Genomic DNA, 18,442 nt, shown 5'->3' with positions numbered 1-18,442 from the left:
ACCAAAAGTGACAATCCAATATGTTTCTTATTTTCTACTTCAATTTCTTCCTGAATTATAAGAAATCCATTTCCAAAGCCCATTAACACAATGAAGAAGCTTTAAATCTTAAAATAGGACCATTATGTTTATTTATATCCCTTAGTTGCTGTCACATTGATACCCTTTTACAGTCTAAGTTGTTCATATTAAAAATGGACACCATTTCAAACAATCAGGTCAAGAGGATTCCAGTGAGGCAAAAACTTAGACTCTAAAACCAACGTGCTTAAAATATGCAACGGGGGTTAGAGACCATCTCAATCTGACTCTGAGTCCTAAAACTAAAAACCCCTCCAATCAAAAACCAATAAAAGCCACACTTTCAACAGAGTGTTTATGTCTGTGTTTGTGGGTGCAAAAAGAGGCTAACCCATATTTCTTCAATAAATCATACAAAATATACTTTGTAACAGTATCAGTTGTCTCTCCACTAAGCTTCTAATTACTTGGAAATACTCAGATGTTTGAAAAAAAAAAAAAAAAAAACCATACCAGGTACAAACACTGAAAATCAAAAAATCTGACAATGTCCAAATAAGCCCTTTAAAAGGCCTTTGGAAAGCCTGAAAAATTACTGCTCTAGACTACTTTAAAAAATGAAGAAAAAAAATGTGACTCCTTGGAAACAAAATATAAAGAAGAGGAGACTTTTGCACAGTACTGTAGGTATGGGCGAATCAGTATTGACACCAGCATTGGTAATCCAATTGGATTGAGGGGACCAATACTGTTATTTCATCTTAGGCATATCTGAAGTGAACATCTGAAGCCTCAGTAAACTACCAGCATAAAACAGTTTTCAGCCAGCTGCAAGTTCTGGTTAGAGTGTCAGACCAGATCATGGAGTACCAGCAGCTGCAGCCCGAGACTGTGGAGTTAGATCCTGCCACAGTAGCAAACCGATGAGTTCACCAGTGCCTGGTTTTGTTCAGACAGAGAATGAACTGCAGGACCGTATATACCAAAGATACAAAAAAATTTAACTGTTAATTATGCAATGATGCTGCAGTAGATTCCAAGATTAGAAATATGGAGGTGGAGAAGAACACAGTAGGTCTTCTTTGAAAGTATCTCCACAATTATTTGATTCCTTGTGTCTTTAAAGCAAAGCGATTAAATGTATGTGTGAAGCAAAGAAAAAAGAAAGAAAGAATTGATCTGTAGATTCATGGATTAATAGATCAATGAATCGGTTAATGGGAGAGTGCAGCAGGGGTTGGGTGTGGCTGACGTAGCAGAAGCTCAAGTACTAAATAATGAATTTAAAAATAAAAATAAATCTTGAATTCAAGACACTATTAATGATAAGTTTAGTTCAAAACTGTTAAAAGAAACTGGATTAAATGATGGTAGTTTGCATTAAGAATAAATATAAATAATAAAGTCTTTAAAAGGTTACACTAAAAATAAATTCTGTGTGCCGGTTTTAAATTAACACAATGCGTATGAAGCAGCGTGAGTGGCTGGTCAACAGATGGTAGTGTTGACAGGCTGCTGGGTTCATTGGCCAGTTCTGTGTACAGTTAGCAGGGGGTCACCAACAAGCCCTGGGATGTTAGTCTCTGCCAGTCCCGTTTTATCACATGCACACTTCGGCTGTGAAATCCCTGCTTATCACAGCTCCATTCAGCTGCCACCAAAAAAACACCTGAACAGTGTGATTTATGAACTGGGGTTTGCACTGTCTGACAAGGCAAACAATCCCACTTTGTGCCGCTGCTGCAGATATGAAACTTTGTTCTCAGATATGTGATTTTGCTTTAGATGAATGAGCGACGGTGTGAAGTGAAGGTCGAGCTGAATGCCAGCCTTCAGTCAAGGAGAACATTTTTATTTTCAGCTCAAAGGAGCATGGCATGTAGATTATCAGCTAACACTTCAAAAAAAGATTGCATGAAGAGATCCAAGGCTGCACGGCAACACATGCACAAGCTCACAAGAGTCTCAGGCTTACCGGAAAGTAGAGAAGCAGAGCCCCACACAGGATGGCCTCCAGCAGGACAAGACCTGATGCTCTGATACTCTGCAGAAACACAAACACACGACAATTAATAAACTTCTGATTTATGGACCATTTAATGTTTAAAAAATCTGAACACAAAAATATGAATAATATGTTTAACCAACTGGTATCAAGGACATTGTATTCACAAGCTCAAGTTGTTCATCTTTTACTAGTACAGGGTGGTGGGACTAGTGCTGTTGTTGTAGCCCCAGGAAGATCAGTCAACACATCAAGCTATGATTATTTAACTTGAAATCTGTATAGAGCAGAGATGCAGAGAACCACAACAGCAGCCAAGTCCCGATTCTTCCAGTACCTGTGCCAAATACTCTCAGTCTGGTGACCAGAAAATATAGCAATAGCAAAATCAACTTGTAGCAGTGGACAGAGCAACATTAAACCATTAAACCAACCATTAAAGGATAAGGCAGCTCAGGAGAGACTGTGCTGGTGGAAAATTGTCGTTGGCCGATCCTCCAGGAAGAACCAAAGGCTTAACTATTACTGAGGCTTTATTGGGGCCTTTTCACTGAAGAAAAATCCACCACAAAACCAAATTTCAAAGCCATGCAATGGCCATAATAGTGATGTCAAAGAGACTAAAATGCTTCATAAAGAGCAATTGTAGTGTTGGGTGGTTTGTCACTATGACCAACTTCAATTACATTACAAACAGATTGCAGAAGAAAGTTTTTCAGTTTTTAATACAAAAACATTAATGGACAGCTTTAATTTTGATGTGTGTGTGTCGTAAACAGAAATAAACCAAATAACATGTACATAACTGCCCACTTTTTAAAAGATATATCAGAAACAGGGTATCATTTAGGCGATTCTGTAAGCCCAAAAAAAATCCAAAATGTCAAAATAAAAATGTTTTTTCTTTTGTGTACAGAGCACTGTAGTTTCTATTCACATTAAAAAATGTATCACACAGCGTGTCATAATACTCAAGGCTGATTTAAAGAGGATGGAGGTTTGTTCCTCGTTACTTGAAAGAGGAGAAGAGCAAAGTAAAAGCTCCTCCCTTAAGCACTTTTTATAGAAGCATCCACCATTTGCAGGCGCTTTGTGTGCACCTCTTGTGTAAGATATTTAGCAACATATCGTCCTCTAATTGACAAGGCGCTTGAGGGGGGCTTTCAGAGAGCAGAGGACAGCTGTGCCACCCATTTAAAAATACATGCAAAAGAAAGCAAAAGGGCTCTCTTTGTGCACCAGATAAACTTATTTTAATTAAATTGCATGAATGTAATTGAAAAGTCTGCAAAGAACTTTGAAACAAAATCTTAAACTTAGTTTAATGACATTAATTGGAATTATATAAGTAGTCTTTAAATTATGACAAAGCCCTGGAGTATCTGAAACATCCATCTGCTTTAATAATGGGAATGATCCTTTGATGAACTCTAGCCGTTGTAATGGCAGAGTCCTCGGGTGTGGAAGATAGAGCAGCTAGAAGTTCCTTTGTCAGGAATGTGGAGCATCTTCAGGCTAATCCTCAGATGTTTGATGCTCAATTCAAAGCTAGTAATTAAGACACTTAACTGACAGAAACAACAGGAGCAATGGGAGGCTGAAAAGTTCAGAGATTTAATTAGGTAGACGTTAAACTAAAGAAAAAATGTTTGAAATATTAACCATACAAAATCAAGTTTTGTGTCTTGACATGAATATATATTTATTTATTTTGTTCCAGAACACAAGACACTGTACGGTGTATTCAGGTAAACACTGAACAGTGGGAGCAGTCGCAGTTTTCCCCATATGGTATCTCACTTTTTCTTGTCCTGGAAAAGTACACAATACACACCCCGTCTCCTTCTGCTTTTTGTGGGAGTTTTTTCTTCCCACTGTCGCAGAAGGGTTACTTGATTGGGTTGTCTGACTGTTGAGGTTTTCTCTCTAACATTGTAGGGTCTCACACCTGAGTTGGCTCCTGTAGTGAAATGAAACTGAATCTCCTGTTTGTCTGCTACGGTTTGCAGATCCCAGCAAGTGTAGAGAGGTGTCTTCCTGTTACAAGGGAGTTTTTCCTTCCCACTGTCGCCAAAGTGCTTGCCCATAGGCCATGATTGTTGAGTTTTCTCTGTATGCATTATTGTAGGGTCTACCTTACAACATGAAGCGCCTTGAGGCGACTGTTGTTGTGATTTGGCGCTGTATAAATAAAATTGAATTGAATTGAGTTGAAAAGCCAAATCCCACTTTTAAAAAAGTAGTTACGTAGATCCAAGAAACAAAAGAATCACCAAAGAGATGCTACGAATTAGACCGAATTTGTAATTCATGTAAGTAGTATGTACTACTTCATGTAAGGAAAGTATAGACTTAGAGAGGGTTAGATTCAGAGGTTACGGTTACATCACAATAACATGAAAAGATGAATGAGCTCTTTTGATCAATCACAAAATTTGTATAGGTATCCTCACCCTGGCAAAAAAAAGGACAACCGTTCTATTTGAACCCCAACTACAATCTTTTTCTAAACTTAACATAATAGTTTTTTAAGCCTTTAAGTCCATTTAAAATCCCAAACCTGACTAAGTCTCTAAATTCCTCCACTACCAGCACATCCAGCTTGTTTTCTTTATTTTTCACTTTTTAAATAGAAATTGAGATTTAGAAAGGCAATACAGTAGATACAATAAGATGGAACTAGGAGGGGGATGATCCACTGCTGCGACCCCTAAAGGGAGCAGCTGAAAGTAGGTATGGGGCTTGTCAAATGAAAAAGCTCATTCAGGCAAAGAAAAACCAGACAAACACAAAAACAAAAATAAACCTGACTGCAACCTGACTAATTTGCAAACTCATGCCATGCTCGAGTAAGAAATGAGTAAAATACAGTATTCTCCACGTTTGCTGATCATTCACTCTCTGTGACTGATTATAGGACCCCACCGTACCACAGGCAGCACCCTTGCATGAGCTATATCTCAATTTTTACTTTGCATCACATCTTATATTCATACTCTTCTTTTTAAAGGTGCATGGTCTCAAGGTCATGTAAATAATGTAAAACTTAGTGAAGTTACTAAATTAAGCAGGAGATTTCAACCAGGTGTCATCATTCAAATATACATATAAACCACGCATCATAAGTAAAAGATTAAACAGATTGAATGGTGAGTGGTCTGATGTATGAATCAAAGTAAATGTGCTTTTGTGTTTGCAAACTTTGGTCGTGATCCAAGGTGGTGATTTTGACTTGATCTGAAGTGTTGGATTCATTTGAAATCATTTCAAAGCTTTATTGTGACCACCCACATTTGGAACTACTGTTTATTAATTCCAGCGGGCTTTGATGACCATATGGCCTATAAAACATCAAACATGTTGATGTGATGTTGCAACTGTGAATTAAATTAGTGTAGATCTCTCTTATCCACTGCTGAGTCACAAAACTTTACCTCTTCATGGCATTAATGACTACATTCTTGGTTTAAAACACATTTATATAATTATATAAAAATAGAACATGCGCTTTAATACCAATTCAAGATGACGTATCTGGAAAATCATTGTTTTATTATAACACCTACCTTATTCCTACGAAAGTGGTATATAAGGACCATGCTAATGAAGACGATCAGCATGCAGAGGCACTGGAAAGAGACCACAGCCATGCGAAGAGGGCCATCCTCTTGTACCACACAGGGGGTGTCATCTTTACAGTAGGCACAGCCCTGCTGGCAAGGCAGGCAGTCACTGGAAGATCCCTCCTCTGTGTTGGGACTGCTGTCTGCAGGTTTTCCCTTCCTCCCCATTCCTGTCAAAGAAAACATTGGAAAGAAGAAGTCCCAAAATCTTAAATACTCAAAGAAATAAACACTAAATAAAAACTAACTCTCGCAGGCTGATTTCATATTTTTTGTGTGTTCCAGGACAATTATAGCTACATTTTTAATAATAATAAAAAATAAATAAACGGCCCCAAATACTGACACAATAACTCCGCCAACAGTTTTGTGCAAGTGAAGCTCATTTAGGCTAAAGTAGCACATAAATTAGTGCATTTAATAAAAATGTAAAATACTAAAAAATAGCTGAATTCAAGCACATAATGTGCTGAATAAATACATTTCTGAAATATTCAATGCAATTCCAACAGCTAAAAGTTACGGATAAATATTTAATGGATAAAATGACATAATTTAGCTTATTCAGCTGGCTAACAATAGAAATTAATTATGAAATATAATGAAGTAAACGTTGTAGGCTACTCTTAGTTTATGAAGCAAAAAAAAAAGAAAAGAAAGATCAACAGTTGAAAAATGCTAGAATTAATGGTGGGACTGATAAGTTCTTAACTTAAAATAAATGAGCTAGATGATAGACTGTCATGCGAAAAAGAAAGTACGCACTCAACTTTTAAGATTTTACATTTCAGGACATAAAAAGAGATCATCTGGTCCTTACCAGGTTCAAAAACTGGTTAAATATAACCTCAGATAAACAACAGGACAACATTGTTACAGCATATTAAACAAAACAAAAACTAAGTCAAAATGCAGAAATGTGTGAAAAAACTGTGTACACCCTTCCTCCATCCATAGGAATCAAGAGGGTAAATAGCATTTCTGCTAATGAGATGCAGATCATCGTAAACAAGTCTGAGCAGCTCTATAAAAGTAAAGAAGGCCATCATTGTACACTAAGAAAGATTATTCACAAGTGAAAAACATTCAAGACAGCTGCCATTTCTTACCAGGAGTGGACATTCAAGCAAATTCACCCCAAGATCAGACCGTGCAATGCTCAGAGAAACTCCCAAAACCCAAGAACTACAAAGCTTTGCCCAAATTTGTTCATGCAACATGACGATGATGAGCAAATCTACAACAGAAAAGCTGGAAAAGAAATCAAGGTAATGCCGTGGCCCACCAACGCTGTGGTGGGACCTTAAGAGAGCTGTGCATAAACAAATGCCTTTAATAGAAATTATTTAATAGAAAACACATAACAAATAGAATACCCATGTGCTATAAAAGAAATCAGAATATAAAAAAGTAAATTTATTAATATGGTAACACATAATCTGACAGAGTTAGTTAGCTAGAAACAGAACTAGAAAATCAGTTTGCTAAAATTAATGCATTTTGAAACTATAACCAACAATGATCAATAGTGTAGTAAAAATATTGGTTGAATGTTTGATGGCTTTGTTATAGGTAAATTTAAAGACAAAATCTACTTTCACTGAATTAGGTTTTACACAACTTTAAACAACCACTTTACAGTGTTTTACTCTTGACCTGTAAATCTGTTTGATTTGTATATGTGTTTTTTTTGTTTGTTTTTTTACTCAATAATTTGACATTTGACATTATATTTTAGGATTATAAAGAAGATAGGAACAGATGGTACAGCAACTGTCATTTAAATTTTCCTTGTTATTGAATTTTCCTCCAGATCTGTCCAGATGAAGTGCGTCAGTGGCAGAGTGAATCCCGACTGTATATATATTCTTCTTCGTCTCTGACCTTACAAGAAGTCATCGACATTGTGTCAACAAAAGGGAGATGGATCTCTATGTGTGAACGTGGAAAGTCAACACTGCTCAACCCTGTTCAGTCACGGGCATATCATACAAGGCTGATGACTTCAGCTCCCTAATAAAAAACACACAAAAAAAACACACAAAAAAAAACTTTTTTTTTTTTTTTTTTTTTTTACTTTTTTGGTTTATCCTACCAGGACCAGAGAAGCTGTGAAATGTTTTTGAATGAAGCGTAGTATAAACTAACTATAACCACTTCAAAAGTGGCTGTTTTTTTATTTGCTCAAATAAATTGGTCACATTGGGAAGCAGCAAAAACTTATGCAAACTTAAGAAAAAAAACTCTCTCTCAGGGTAAAGTACGGTAAAAAACAAAACTAAACAAACTAAACAAACCCAGGGGGACAACAAGGAGGAAGTGGACTTGTTATTGGCCTGTATAGAAATCCCCTGAGAGATGCCCATGTGGTTGGATAGATAACACATTTTGGACTTATAGAGCTTTTATAGAGGCTTTATTGGAAGCAGGCATTGTCTCAGAGATTTGCAGGGATTTTGCCTTTAAAAAGAAACTGGCCTATTTTTCAAAGCTATGACTCGGCAGATCATTGATCCCTTCAAAAGGAGTACTTATCTCGGTAGCACTGAGTCATTTCCTTTAGCTCATTCTCAGTGGTTTGTTGCTGCTGCGTTTGAGTGACAGTCAAAGGAAACGCAGCTACAGTAACCTCTCTCCCATATTTATATGCAAGATCCACAATGTAAGATCACTGTGAGACAAAGGGAAGAGAGTTGCACCGGCTTCCTCTGCAGGAGTGTCAGTGATGTCCCCTTGTGGATTAACAGGCTTGTTATTGGCCCCATGGTGGGCCAAACTGCAGCACAACGCCTCGCTAACAGGCTTGCTTTTCCTCTCTATTGCTGGGTTCTCAAAGATGCACACACACTGAGCTTTCATGCAGATTTGAACACTTGCACATGCAAGTTTGTGTGCCTTCGCAGCACAGCAAACAATGCAAATTGGCTAAAACAGACAGCACATATATTTAGCTCTCTGCACACGAAGTGTGACGTTTTAGAGTAAAAAATGGATGCAATAAGACGGTGCAAAAACTGAGTGAAGGAAGGTAAGGGAGAGGGAAATGGATGAGAATGGGGGTAAAATTGAAACAGACGCACGAGAACACGCTGTATGAGGTTTGAGTGGGATGAGGCAGGAGGGAAAGTGGATTGAAATGAAAGTATGGCACAGAAAGTGATGGAGGGCAGGTGAAAACCACTGGGGTTCTGTGTCTGCAAAAGCCTTTTTTAATTAACTCACAGCAGACAGAATAAACTGGAGAAAGTCGCTACCATTAAAAAGATATTTCCCTTCTCGAACCAGATTAGCCTCCCCAGGTACTGGGGCTACTTCAATTTTCAGACAGGGCGGATACGGTTATCGCAGATAGCTGTCATAAAGTGCAGCTTTTAGCAGAGTCAGAATTAATAAAATTAACTTATTGTTAATTCAAATGCTCTATTTTAGTGAGAGAAGAAAAGGATGATTATGTGGAAACATTTTCAAATTTTCAAACATTTGCTGCCAAACTGCATGCAAAATCTGATGCTAAATAATAATTTTTTACCTTTGTGTCTCCTATGCTTTTTACTTCCTGTTCCGCAGATTACCCGCTGGATTTACCCCACCTTAGCTGTTTCCACCTGTGCTCTGTTCTCACCTGCCTCTCATTGTGCAATCAGTCCTGTGTGTCTACATATAATCCTCCCTTTACCTTCATCAAGACGTCAGTTTTTCCCCATGTTTTACTTGTTCTCAGTGTCTGGATACGCGCTGTTTAGTCCAGTGACTGCAGTGGACATTGTTTTTTTTTCTGATTTTTGCCAATTAAGGCACTTCTTTTTCATTGTTATTCCACCAAACTCTACATTCTGCACTCAGCTCTTCTCTTCACCTCAGTCCAGGATAATAAAGGTTTTAACTGTGGATGTTGCAAATCAAAAAGTATGATAAACACAACTTACCAATCTCAGATCTTTCAGCCATGTTTCATGGACTGCTGTGGCATTTAGTCAGTAAGAAAATTTCCAGACAATTTCCAGAAAATATTAAATGCCATCAAACATTTTGATATGCACAGAAGCAATTAATATATTTAACAAAGGTGAATTAAAGCCAGGGTATAATTGGGCACATACTGGCTATAATGTACGCACTTCCACCTGTGATTTCCCTGCTTTAAGTCGTAGGGTTGTTCATTGTTAGCATGTTTAGCAACACTTAAACGCAGCCACATGAATAAAGTCTGCATACAAGGAACAATCATCTTACAGTGACTCATTTGCCATTACTTACTTGTAAAGCCATTGACAGCTACTCTGTTGGGATGATAGAAACCTTTCCTGCAGTGGCACTTGTACTTGTCCAAGACAAATCCGTGACCACGGATTGGCAAACACTGAGAAGAGAAGACCAGAGACAAAAATGAGTGCAGTTTAAGCTAGAATAAGTTTTACAATCAACAGCGTTTAATCGTGTCATCTTGTAATGCAGACACAGACGTGAAAACTATTAAAATATGTCAATACCAAAGCAAAAAGTAAAGCCCGCAAACCAAATTCGGCAAACAGACTGAGATCAAATGCCTTGCGGGAGGGACACGAGTCTAATTATTTAAGTTGTGAGATTCCTCTTTCTGTCTAACTGTGCCTCCTCATCTCTCCATATTAAATTAATAAAGCCTCTTCCATTTGATTGAACGTGTGATAGGAAGTAGACTGAGAAGAGCAGAGAAAAACACGAGGGGCGTCAGGGGGCACCCTTGGCAGACTTTGTGTGCTGTTTGCCAAATTACAAGACATAATTAATAGCTAAATTAAGAACAGACTTATTTGCCTGATTAGAGAATCGCCATTAATTCTATTTCTTGTGGGAATGAGATTTCATCATCTCCCCTGTACAAACACATTTTCCCCTCTCATTCTTGCTCTCCTTCAAAAACTCCTTTACTGTTTTTTTTATTTTTTTCTCCACACAACGTGAACATGTTTTTCTAAGCCAAGACGATAATGACTTATGAATCCAAAGAAACGACAAGGGGCCCAGAATAGCAACGGTACTTTAGCTGACACTTGACACGCTATGAAGTGTTTGTGACCTGACTGAGAGATCTAGAGGAAAGGCCGGTGGCAGCGTCTAAATGAAGCACCAGTCACTGTGATGCTCTTCACAGCGGACTGGACTCGGCATGTCTTGAGAGGCTACTATTTCTGACTGTCTCTCAAGGTCCTTGGTGAGGGCTGAATGCATTTTTCAGTCCGAGAGTGTGCGCTCCTCAGTCGAAGCCTTGAGAGGCCAGCCAGGACTCAAAAGCCCAAGGTAATTACCAGGTTACTATTCAGTGGACAACTTCCTCAAGTAAATTCCACTGAAGAGGCCAAAGTATGTGAAGTGACTCTTCACTAATCTGTTGAAGACGACTTGTCGTTTTAGTGGTGAGACCCTCGAAAGACCCTCAATCTGACACCTGTGAATCTGTGTAGAGTGATTTTCCTCACCACTTTACTCAAACACTATATAATACCCACACAGCTCGTAATGAAGTAGATGCTTATTTCAAGACATACCCTCTATGTCACGTATCTGTCAAGTATTGGCAGAGAGATGACCCAAATGCAGGTAAAAATCATTAAAGAGCATGTCTTTATTGGCTGTTACACGGTCCGAAAGAGAAAACAAAACAGGAATCACTGGGTGCTGTCTAGTATTTATAAAATGTCCTCCCACTTCCTTTACCTAATCAATTTACCTGGAAAATGTCAAGAAATGAATAAAGTTATATGTGCATAGCATTATATTTTAGTATATTATAGTATATTTATATTTTAGAATCCTTAACAATATGGCAACAAATCTCATCTGTGTTGCAGCATCAACATCCAGAAGACGGACTACAAAATGCACACCCCGTGTGATCTCACTTTGTTGTTTGAGCCAGGCCACATAAACAAGAACCACCGGTCAAAAACGTCAATTTATCCCAACGGCTGGAATTTTAAAGGAAAAGGAAGACGTGCTTGGATGAGGAAATCAATTAAAGGCAATCCCAAAGACTAAAAATACAATGACAACCTCAATCTTCAAAGATGACAACAATCTGTTTTGATAAGAAGCAGAGTTATTCACAGGAGCCTAATGTTCATAGTTCAGCTGTGGGTTTAACATAGCGACTTTTTGAAGGTTTATTATGGCTGCCACAGAGTTAGGAACCTTTCTGAGCACATTTGACGGTTTGAAACAAAAACGAAACATAAGCAAAAGCAGACAATCAGAAAGGAGGGGAAAGAACAAAAGCAGGAAATAAAAGCAAAACAAGACAGCTGAGAAACCAAGCCTTCAAAGTAAAACAGGAAGTAACCAAAAGATAACTGATTAACCACAAGGCATCACGACAGATAAAGGGGAATGCTGAACACTAACAGAACCGCTGACATTTTGTTATATAGTTTATGCTGTTAGTGTCACATGCTTTGAATATATTCCCCCATCATGCTTTTTTAAGCTCTCTTCCACCAGTCATGTTCATGGGGAATAAAAAAGCCCAGAGTTTTTCTTTAAAATAAGTTTTACAGTAGCTTCTGTTAATTTTTGTTTATGCACAGACTGTGTATTGAAGGGTGTAGCCACAGTGATATGATTCACTGGTTTGTGAAGCCCCATCTGGAAGCCTCAAACAAAGTACTAAACACTCTGTTTTGAAAACAGACATATGAAGCTAGAGCTGACTGTCAAACTACAGTTTGACACTGCATGCTCATACTGTAGCAACTTGTCATTCAGAAGGTAGCCATGCCCGAAAGCATTCCCTGCTGCTGTCATCTGGTTTTCTCTGAAGTGCAACATTAGTTACCCAATAAACATCATGTTATATTTAGTAAGATTTGAAACTAGTGACCACAAAGAAAATAGACCAAATGTTCATTAGCAAAGTGTTTAGTGTGGCTATAGAAAAAGTGATCATCAGTCTTTATGTAGTCAGAGGAGTTGCCCCCAGCTGGCCAGGAACAATAGAGGTGCGACTCCTCAGCCATCCTTTATATACAGTCTGTGGGTTTGTTGTTATACTGTTGACTAAAGGATATTTTAAACCTCACTAGAAATAAATTATTTTATAGTGAAAGGCAGGTATATTTTGTAAAATTTAGTTACAGTGAAGATCACACAGAATTATCACCCAACCTGCACAGCATTTTAGCATCTTTAGCTCAATGTGGTCTTGCAGCTTTACTGCACTAAGCAGCTATTTAGTGAAAAGTTCTAGAGGTCCATCTGTGCAGCTCTAAAGAGTGTATGAACAGAGTTAGTGACTAGTTGTGTTTCACGTAAAGAGTGCTGCAGAAGCTTATGAATGAGTTTTGGAGTTAAGTACATCAGGTCTGACTCAGAGAAGTGACTCCAAATAAAGGCTTATGCTGCTAAAAGCATAGTTGAGCAATAACACACTTGAATGGTGATGATGTATGAGTAATTATCTTAATATGCCACTCCATTATCTTGCAAACTTGTTAACTTGTAATAACATATGCAAACAAGAGCACAGATACTCTAGAGAACAATGAGGGAGAAGAATACAGTTCATTATTATAAAAGTCTTACAGATGCAGAATTTGATTACTTTCTTTTGTAAAAATGCATTTTTACTGATACATTGTTTTGTACTTAATAAAATGGAGGCTTATGCAGCTTATGGACCTGATTTTTCTTTGCTTATTATTGGCTTGAAATGACAGCCAGAGGTAACTGCAAACTGCCAAGTCACTCAAAACCAGAGACTCAAATTGGACATTGATGAGTGAAATGAATGAGCGCATAAATAAGGTGCTTAGGAAGCTGTTTGGATTTCACTGGATAGTTTTAGCTCCCCACTGTCTAGAGACCAAAAAAATCACAGGACTGAATCTGTAAAGCAGATGATTCGCCATATTGGAGTCTCTCATTTGGATATAGGCAGCTGAGTTGTCCATCTTTCATCTGAATCCACCTGCTCTTGCTTTAAATGAGGACTGTGGAACAACAAAAAGTCTGGTAACTGATTTCCCCACTGATTCTCCAAAAGTCACCACCTCAGGACAGGTTCATCGTGCTACAGCTACTGCCTGCCACTGTTAATATTCCCACCTGATGGAGACACTAGGAGAAACTGTCAGAGACAGGTGTGTGTGTGTGTGTGTGTGTGTGTGTGTGTGTGTGCGTGCGCGCGCGCGCGTGTGCCAGCATGCATATTTTTAGTGTGTGTGACAGGGGGAGCCAGGAATAGCCCTGGCAGTACATCCCATCCCTGCCTGCTGTGGTGACTGATGCAGGGGCTCAGATGTGGAGTTTGTTGAAGGGAGAAGCAGTCCACCTCTGAGCTACCTGCCATCAATCACATGTGATCTCAGGCAGAAGACTGGTGCATTTCAAAGGACTGTAAAATGCAAAGCCACAAGAAATCTTTCATCTTAAAAAACAAGATAATGTTCTTAGAAAATTAGTCATAAAACAGTAATCTTTTACATTGTTTTTTGAGCCATATTGACAATAGGTACAACTGTTCCTCTGCTCGTTAATCCAAATATCTAATCAGCCGATAGCATGGCTGCAAGTCAGTGCAATTAGGCATGTAGACATGGTCAAGATGTCTTAGTAAATGTCAAACTGAGCATCAGGATGCAGCAGAAAGGTAATTTAAATGACTTTCAAAGCGGCATTTCAAACTGCTTATCTGCCGGGATTTTCCAACACAACCAACTTCAGGGTTTAAAGAGAAAATATCCAGTGAGCAGCAGGTCTCTGAGCTAAAATGTGTTATCAGTCAAGGTCAGAGTAGAATGGCTAGATTTCATCAAGCTGAAATAACCACTCATTGCAAACCAAGGTTTGCAGAAGAGCATCTCTGAATACACAACCTATTTAACGCTGAAGCAGATGGACCACAAGCAGCAGAAGACCACACTGGGTGTCACTCTCTGCACAACCTAAGCCCAAAATTCGACTCTCTGATGAGCTGATGACAATGTCACACTGTACTCAAATGGCCTTCACGGTCACCAGATCTGAATCCAGTAGAGGATTTTTGGGATGTGGTGGAACAAGAGATTCGCATTATCACATGCAGCCAAAAAATCTGCAGCTACTGTGTGAAGCTTTGATCAAATATTGACCAAAATCTCTGAGGAATGTTTCCGGCACCTTGTTGAATCTATCCAATGAAGAATCAAGACTGGGGGGTTCAATCTGGTACCAACAAAGCAGCTGTGGAACAAGATGCAGTAAACACTTTAAGTTTGTAAATAATGATGAATATTGTAAAAGATTAACATGGGGCTATCATTCTTTCCCTTATATACACTGTTACAATGGTGGACACTCACATAAAGTAAAGTCATCCTTATGAGTAAAAATGAAAATGAGTGAAAATGAACACATCTTTCAAAATGTTTTATGGAGATGTGCACAAATCTAAGTTACCAAGAATATGACTTTTAGCAAGAAAAAATAACCTATGCCTGTCACTGACAGAATATTGTCTAAGATCAACACAGTATATTTGAAATTTAAGTCTTGGAATAATTAGTCAAATCAAAGATCATCTACTTAAAATACCAAGCATTATGTACATACATCTCGTCAAATGTGTTTGAAATGTTTTCCAGTTTTAAGGGTTTTTTTGTGATGTAGAAAGTTTTATGATGTAACTGACTAAACAACTGATTACTGGAGGAAAGAATTTGCAGATAAATCAATAAAAGAAGGCTTTCAAATATAAATATACCACTGCCATTGTCTATTCTGCATTCTGTTATGTAGGCTAAATCTTCTCTGCTTATAAAACAACACAGTGTTATGGTATTTCAAAGGAAGCACACACAGGCAGTGACCTACTTCTATATGCATGACATCTTCTATTAATTATAGTCCAGGCAGGGAAGCTGCAGGAACCCTATTGCAATTGTTCTGATTCTTCTTCTGCTGCTTCTTCTCATTTTTATTTATATTTCCCTGCTAAACGTGCAGCTTGAGACCCGGAAGCACGAAATATCAAGACAGTATTGCAAATTCCAGCCATGTAAATAATCAAATTTATATTTCTGAATCGATCCCAGAATAAGATGTAAGTAAATAGATTTATTCTTTACGACAGTTGCGTGTATAAGAGACGTGCAGCACTTGTATTATAGTGAGTGCCTCAGACACTCCAGGTTTACCCATCAGCGTTGCTCATTGTTGTTTACCTCCCAGCTGTGGCAGCTGTCAGTCACGCACACTCTGACATGCTAATTGTCATGGTGACTTGGTGCCTTTGTATTAGAGTGCATCGTGCTCTCAGACCAACATGGCCTGCCTGCAACAGATACGTACACACAACTGGCGGCATGCTTCACATCCACACTCAGACTCCCTCTCTCTGCGCTGCTTCTAACAGACCACATTTTAATCATTAATGCCTGATTTTTTTTGTGATAATTTTAATTCAAATTTGACCTGAAAAAGCACCAAACAGAAATCCATTTAAGCTCAGCTCAAGCTTTATTTAACTTGAATAATATAGCTTGGAATATTACTCTTGACTTGGACACAGAGAATTTGTGGTTTGTTTCTTATTAAGGACTATTTTCAATAGTTTGGATAAACAGCATAGCTTCTGATTTCTTATGTGTCTCTATGTGGGATGATGTTTTAGACAAAAGAACGCCTCCAGCAGTTTTTGTCCTTTCCTGTTTCAGCACGACAATAATGCTCATACAATAAATAAATAAATAAATAAGATTTTGTGTCAGAACCTCTGTCCTGATAAGTCCTTATCAACCAACACCCAGCCTCTCTAATGCTTTTGTGACTCATGGGATCAAATTCTTGCAGCCAGGATCCAAAAATGTGGAGGAGAGCCCAAAACCAGAGGAACCAGGTTTACATACTGGTGGATGTTTCCGTGGTAACTTAGTGTATTAAAATCAATAGAATCTAAGTGTCTGCTCTGTGGTAGGGGTCTTTTGTCAAAGATAGTTACAGTTTATTTCTAAAATTAATCTTTTTTCCGCCATGTTTCAGATTCATAGCAGTGCGCAGCTGCACCTGAATCCATGTTGATCTTTTTTAATGGCCCTGAAAGGCCTGACATTGTATCTCACCTTTGACCTGCACATTAACAGTGAATAGAGAGCATTATTGAACTCGAGACTAATTCATTTGGGCAAAGCAGGGCCAGATAACAACACCACTCAATTTTATTCATTTCAGATCAGGCCACTTCAGGTTTTAAAATGTTTTTTACAAGTAAGTTATTATCATTATTGTGGCTATTACTGTCAGTGGATTTATAGCATTAGAACCATCATTTTCCATACCCATGGGCAATAATAAATTATTATTCTTGTGACCCCATAAGTAGTCTCTTTGGTAGTTGTAAAAATACAATGAGTGGCCTCTGTTTGGCACAAACAAATCCTTACGGTCCAAAACCTTTTTAAATTATTGGCACAAAAAAAAAAATCATACAGTATCGTTTGTTTATAATAGATTTTTCTTTGGTAATGCAATTTTTCTGATTTATTTACATTTCATGGGGTTTCTGCAATACCAAAATCAATCAACATAATTTTATTCCAGGGTTTTGAGTTGCTTTAGGATGTTTGGACTTGTGTTGATGATTAGTTGTTTAGGATGTTTGGTTTCTCTCATTTTGTTGCTCAAAGTAATCTTGCATTTTGACCACCAGTCAGTGTTCACTGAGTCTGAATAATTGTAAGATCATAGAGTGGTGGTCCTGAGACCAGGAGGAGACCCTGGTAATGTCATGTCAGGACATCGTGTTTAAGAATCTGCAGATCCATCTCTTGCACTTAAGGTTATACTAAAAGAAGCTTTAAGCTTTTACTCTTCTACTGTTAGTTTTTTGTTTTATCTTTGGGTTACTTTGAGTTTGTTAGCATGTCTGTGTTTAGTTCTCTGAGTAACCCCCCTTGAATACTCATTGATGCTACAGCATCTCCCTGTTCCAGTTATGGTTGTTATTCATTTCCTGCTTTATTCTGTTAAGTAGTTCACTCTTTTATCTTGTTTTTGACTTTACTTCCTGTTAGTTGATTGTCTTTATTATATTCAGCTGTGCCTGTTCACCACTTCCCTAATCAGCCCTCTGTGTATATACAGTCCAGTCTTCTCTGTGGTGTTTGTTACGTTCTCTGCTTTGTCTTCATGTTTTCATTGTTCCTCGTATTCTTTGAACTGTGGTTAGCTGAAACTTTTCATTATCTCTTAAGCAGCTTATATCCAAATAATGATGTTTGCTTGATTTTTATTCTGTAAAGTTGCATTTTTAACACTATCACACAGTGTGGACTTCACTGACAGTGACAAACGTTAGAGTACTTACCTCGTCTGCACATCCAAATCTTGACAAATCCATTGTAAACTTCTTTTTTTACTATTTAGTAGGTACCAAATAAGAAGAGGATAGGTCTGAGAAGGAGAAATAACTAGAGTAATTTTAACAGTATAATACTGTGTACACCTTCAACATCTATTTTGTCCAGACAAAGTCTTCCTTCCTCACCTCTGTACGGCATAAAGCATGAAAGTAAAAAAAAATCTAAAATCAAGTTTATCTTCTTTAATTGATGCAGAGGCCAGGAGTCTTCTACCTGACCGGGAAACCAGAACTACCTTAATTTTGTTAGCTAATTAGAGCCTGCCAAGGACTCTTCCTCATTTTGAAATAGCCCACGCTCTTCCAGTCCAGCATAGCGCCTAATCAAGCACTAATTAGCCTCTGTAGATATTTGTAATGATCCTGCAGTTCAGCAAAAACCCAGAGGAAAATTTATCATCCAATCATTACACACTGAACTAT

The 18,442-nt window shown here is 38.0% G+C and overlaps 1 protein-coding gene across 2 annotated transcripts in view; it reads right to left on the bottom strand.

Annotated features, from left to right (window-relative positions):
* Positions 1 to 18,442, bottom strand: part of gpr158a (G protein-coupled receptor 158a) — an 87,645-nt gene that overhangs the window by 38,120 nt on the left and 31,083 nt on the right. For both annotated transcript variants that reach the window (XM_063483345.1, XM_063483344.1), the window contains exons 3-5: positions 9,907 to 10,009; positions 5,593 to 5,819; positions 1,997 to 2,065 (exon numbers count right to left, since the gene is read on the bottom strand). In XM_063483345.1, coding sequence (XP_063339415.1) covers positions 1,997 to 2,065; positions 5,593 to 5,819; positions 9,907 to 10,009 — 399 coding nt within the window. The remainder of the gene's footprint in view (positions 1 to 1,996; positions 2,066 to 5,592; positions 5,820 to 9,906; positions 10,010 to 18,442) is intronic.

The sequence above is a fragment of the Pelmatolapia mariae genome, linkage group LG9 (genome assembly GCF_036321145.2).
Source record: "Pelmatolapia mariae isolate MD_Pm_ZW linkage group LG9, Pm_UMD_F_2, whole genome shotgun sequence".
Lineage (NCBI taxonomy): Eukaryota > Metazoa > Chordata > Actinopteri > Cichliformes > Cichlidae > Pelmatolapia > Pelmatolapia mariae.
This window is presented reverse-complemented; position numbering and strand designations above follow the sequence as displayed.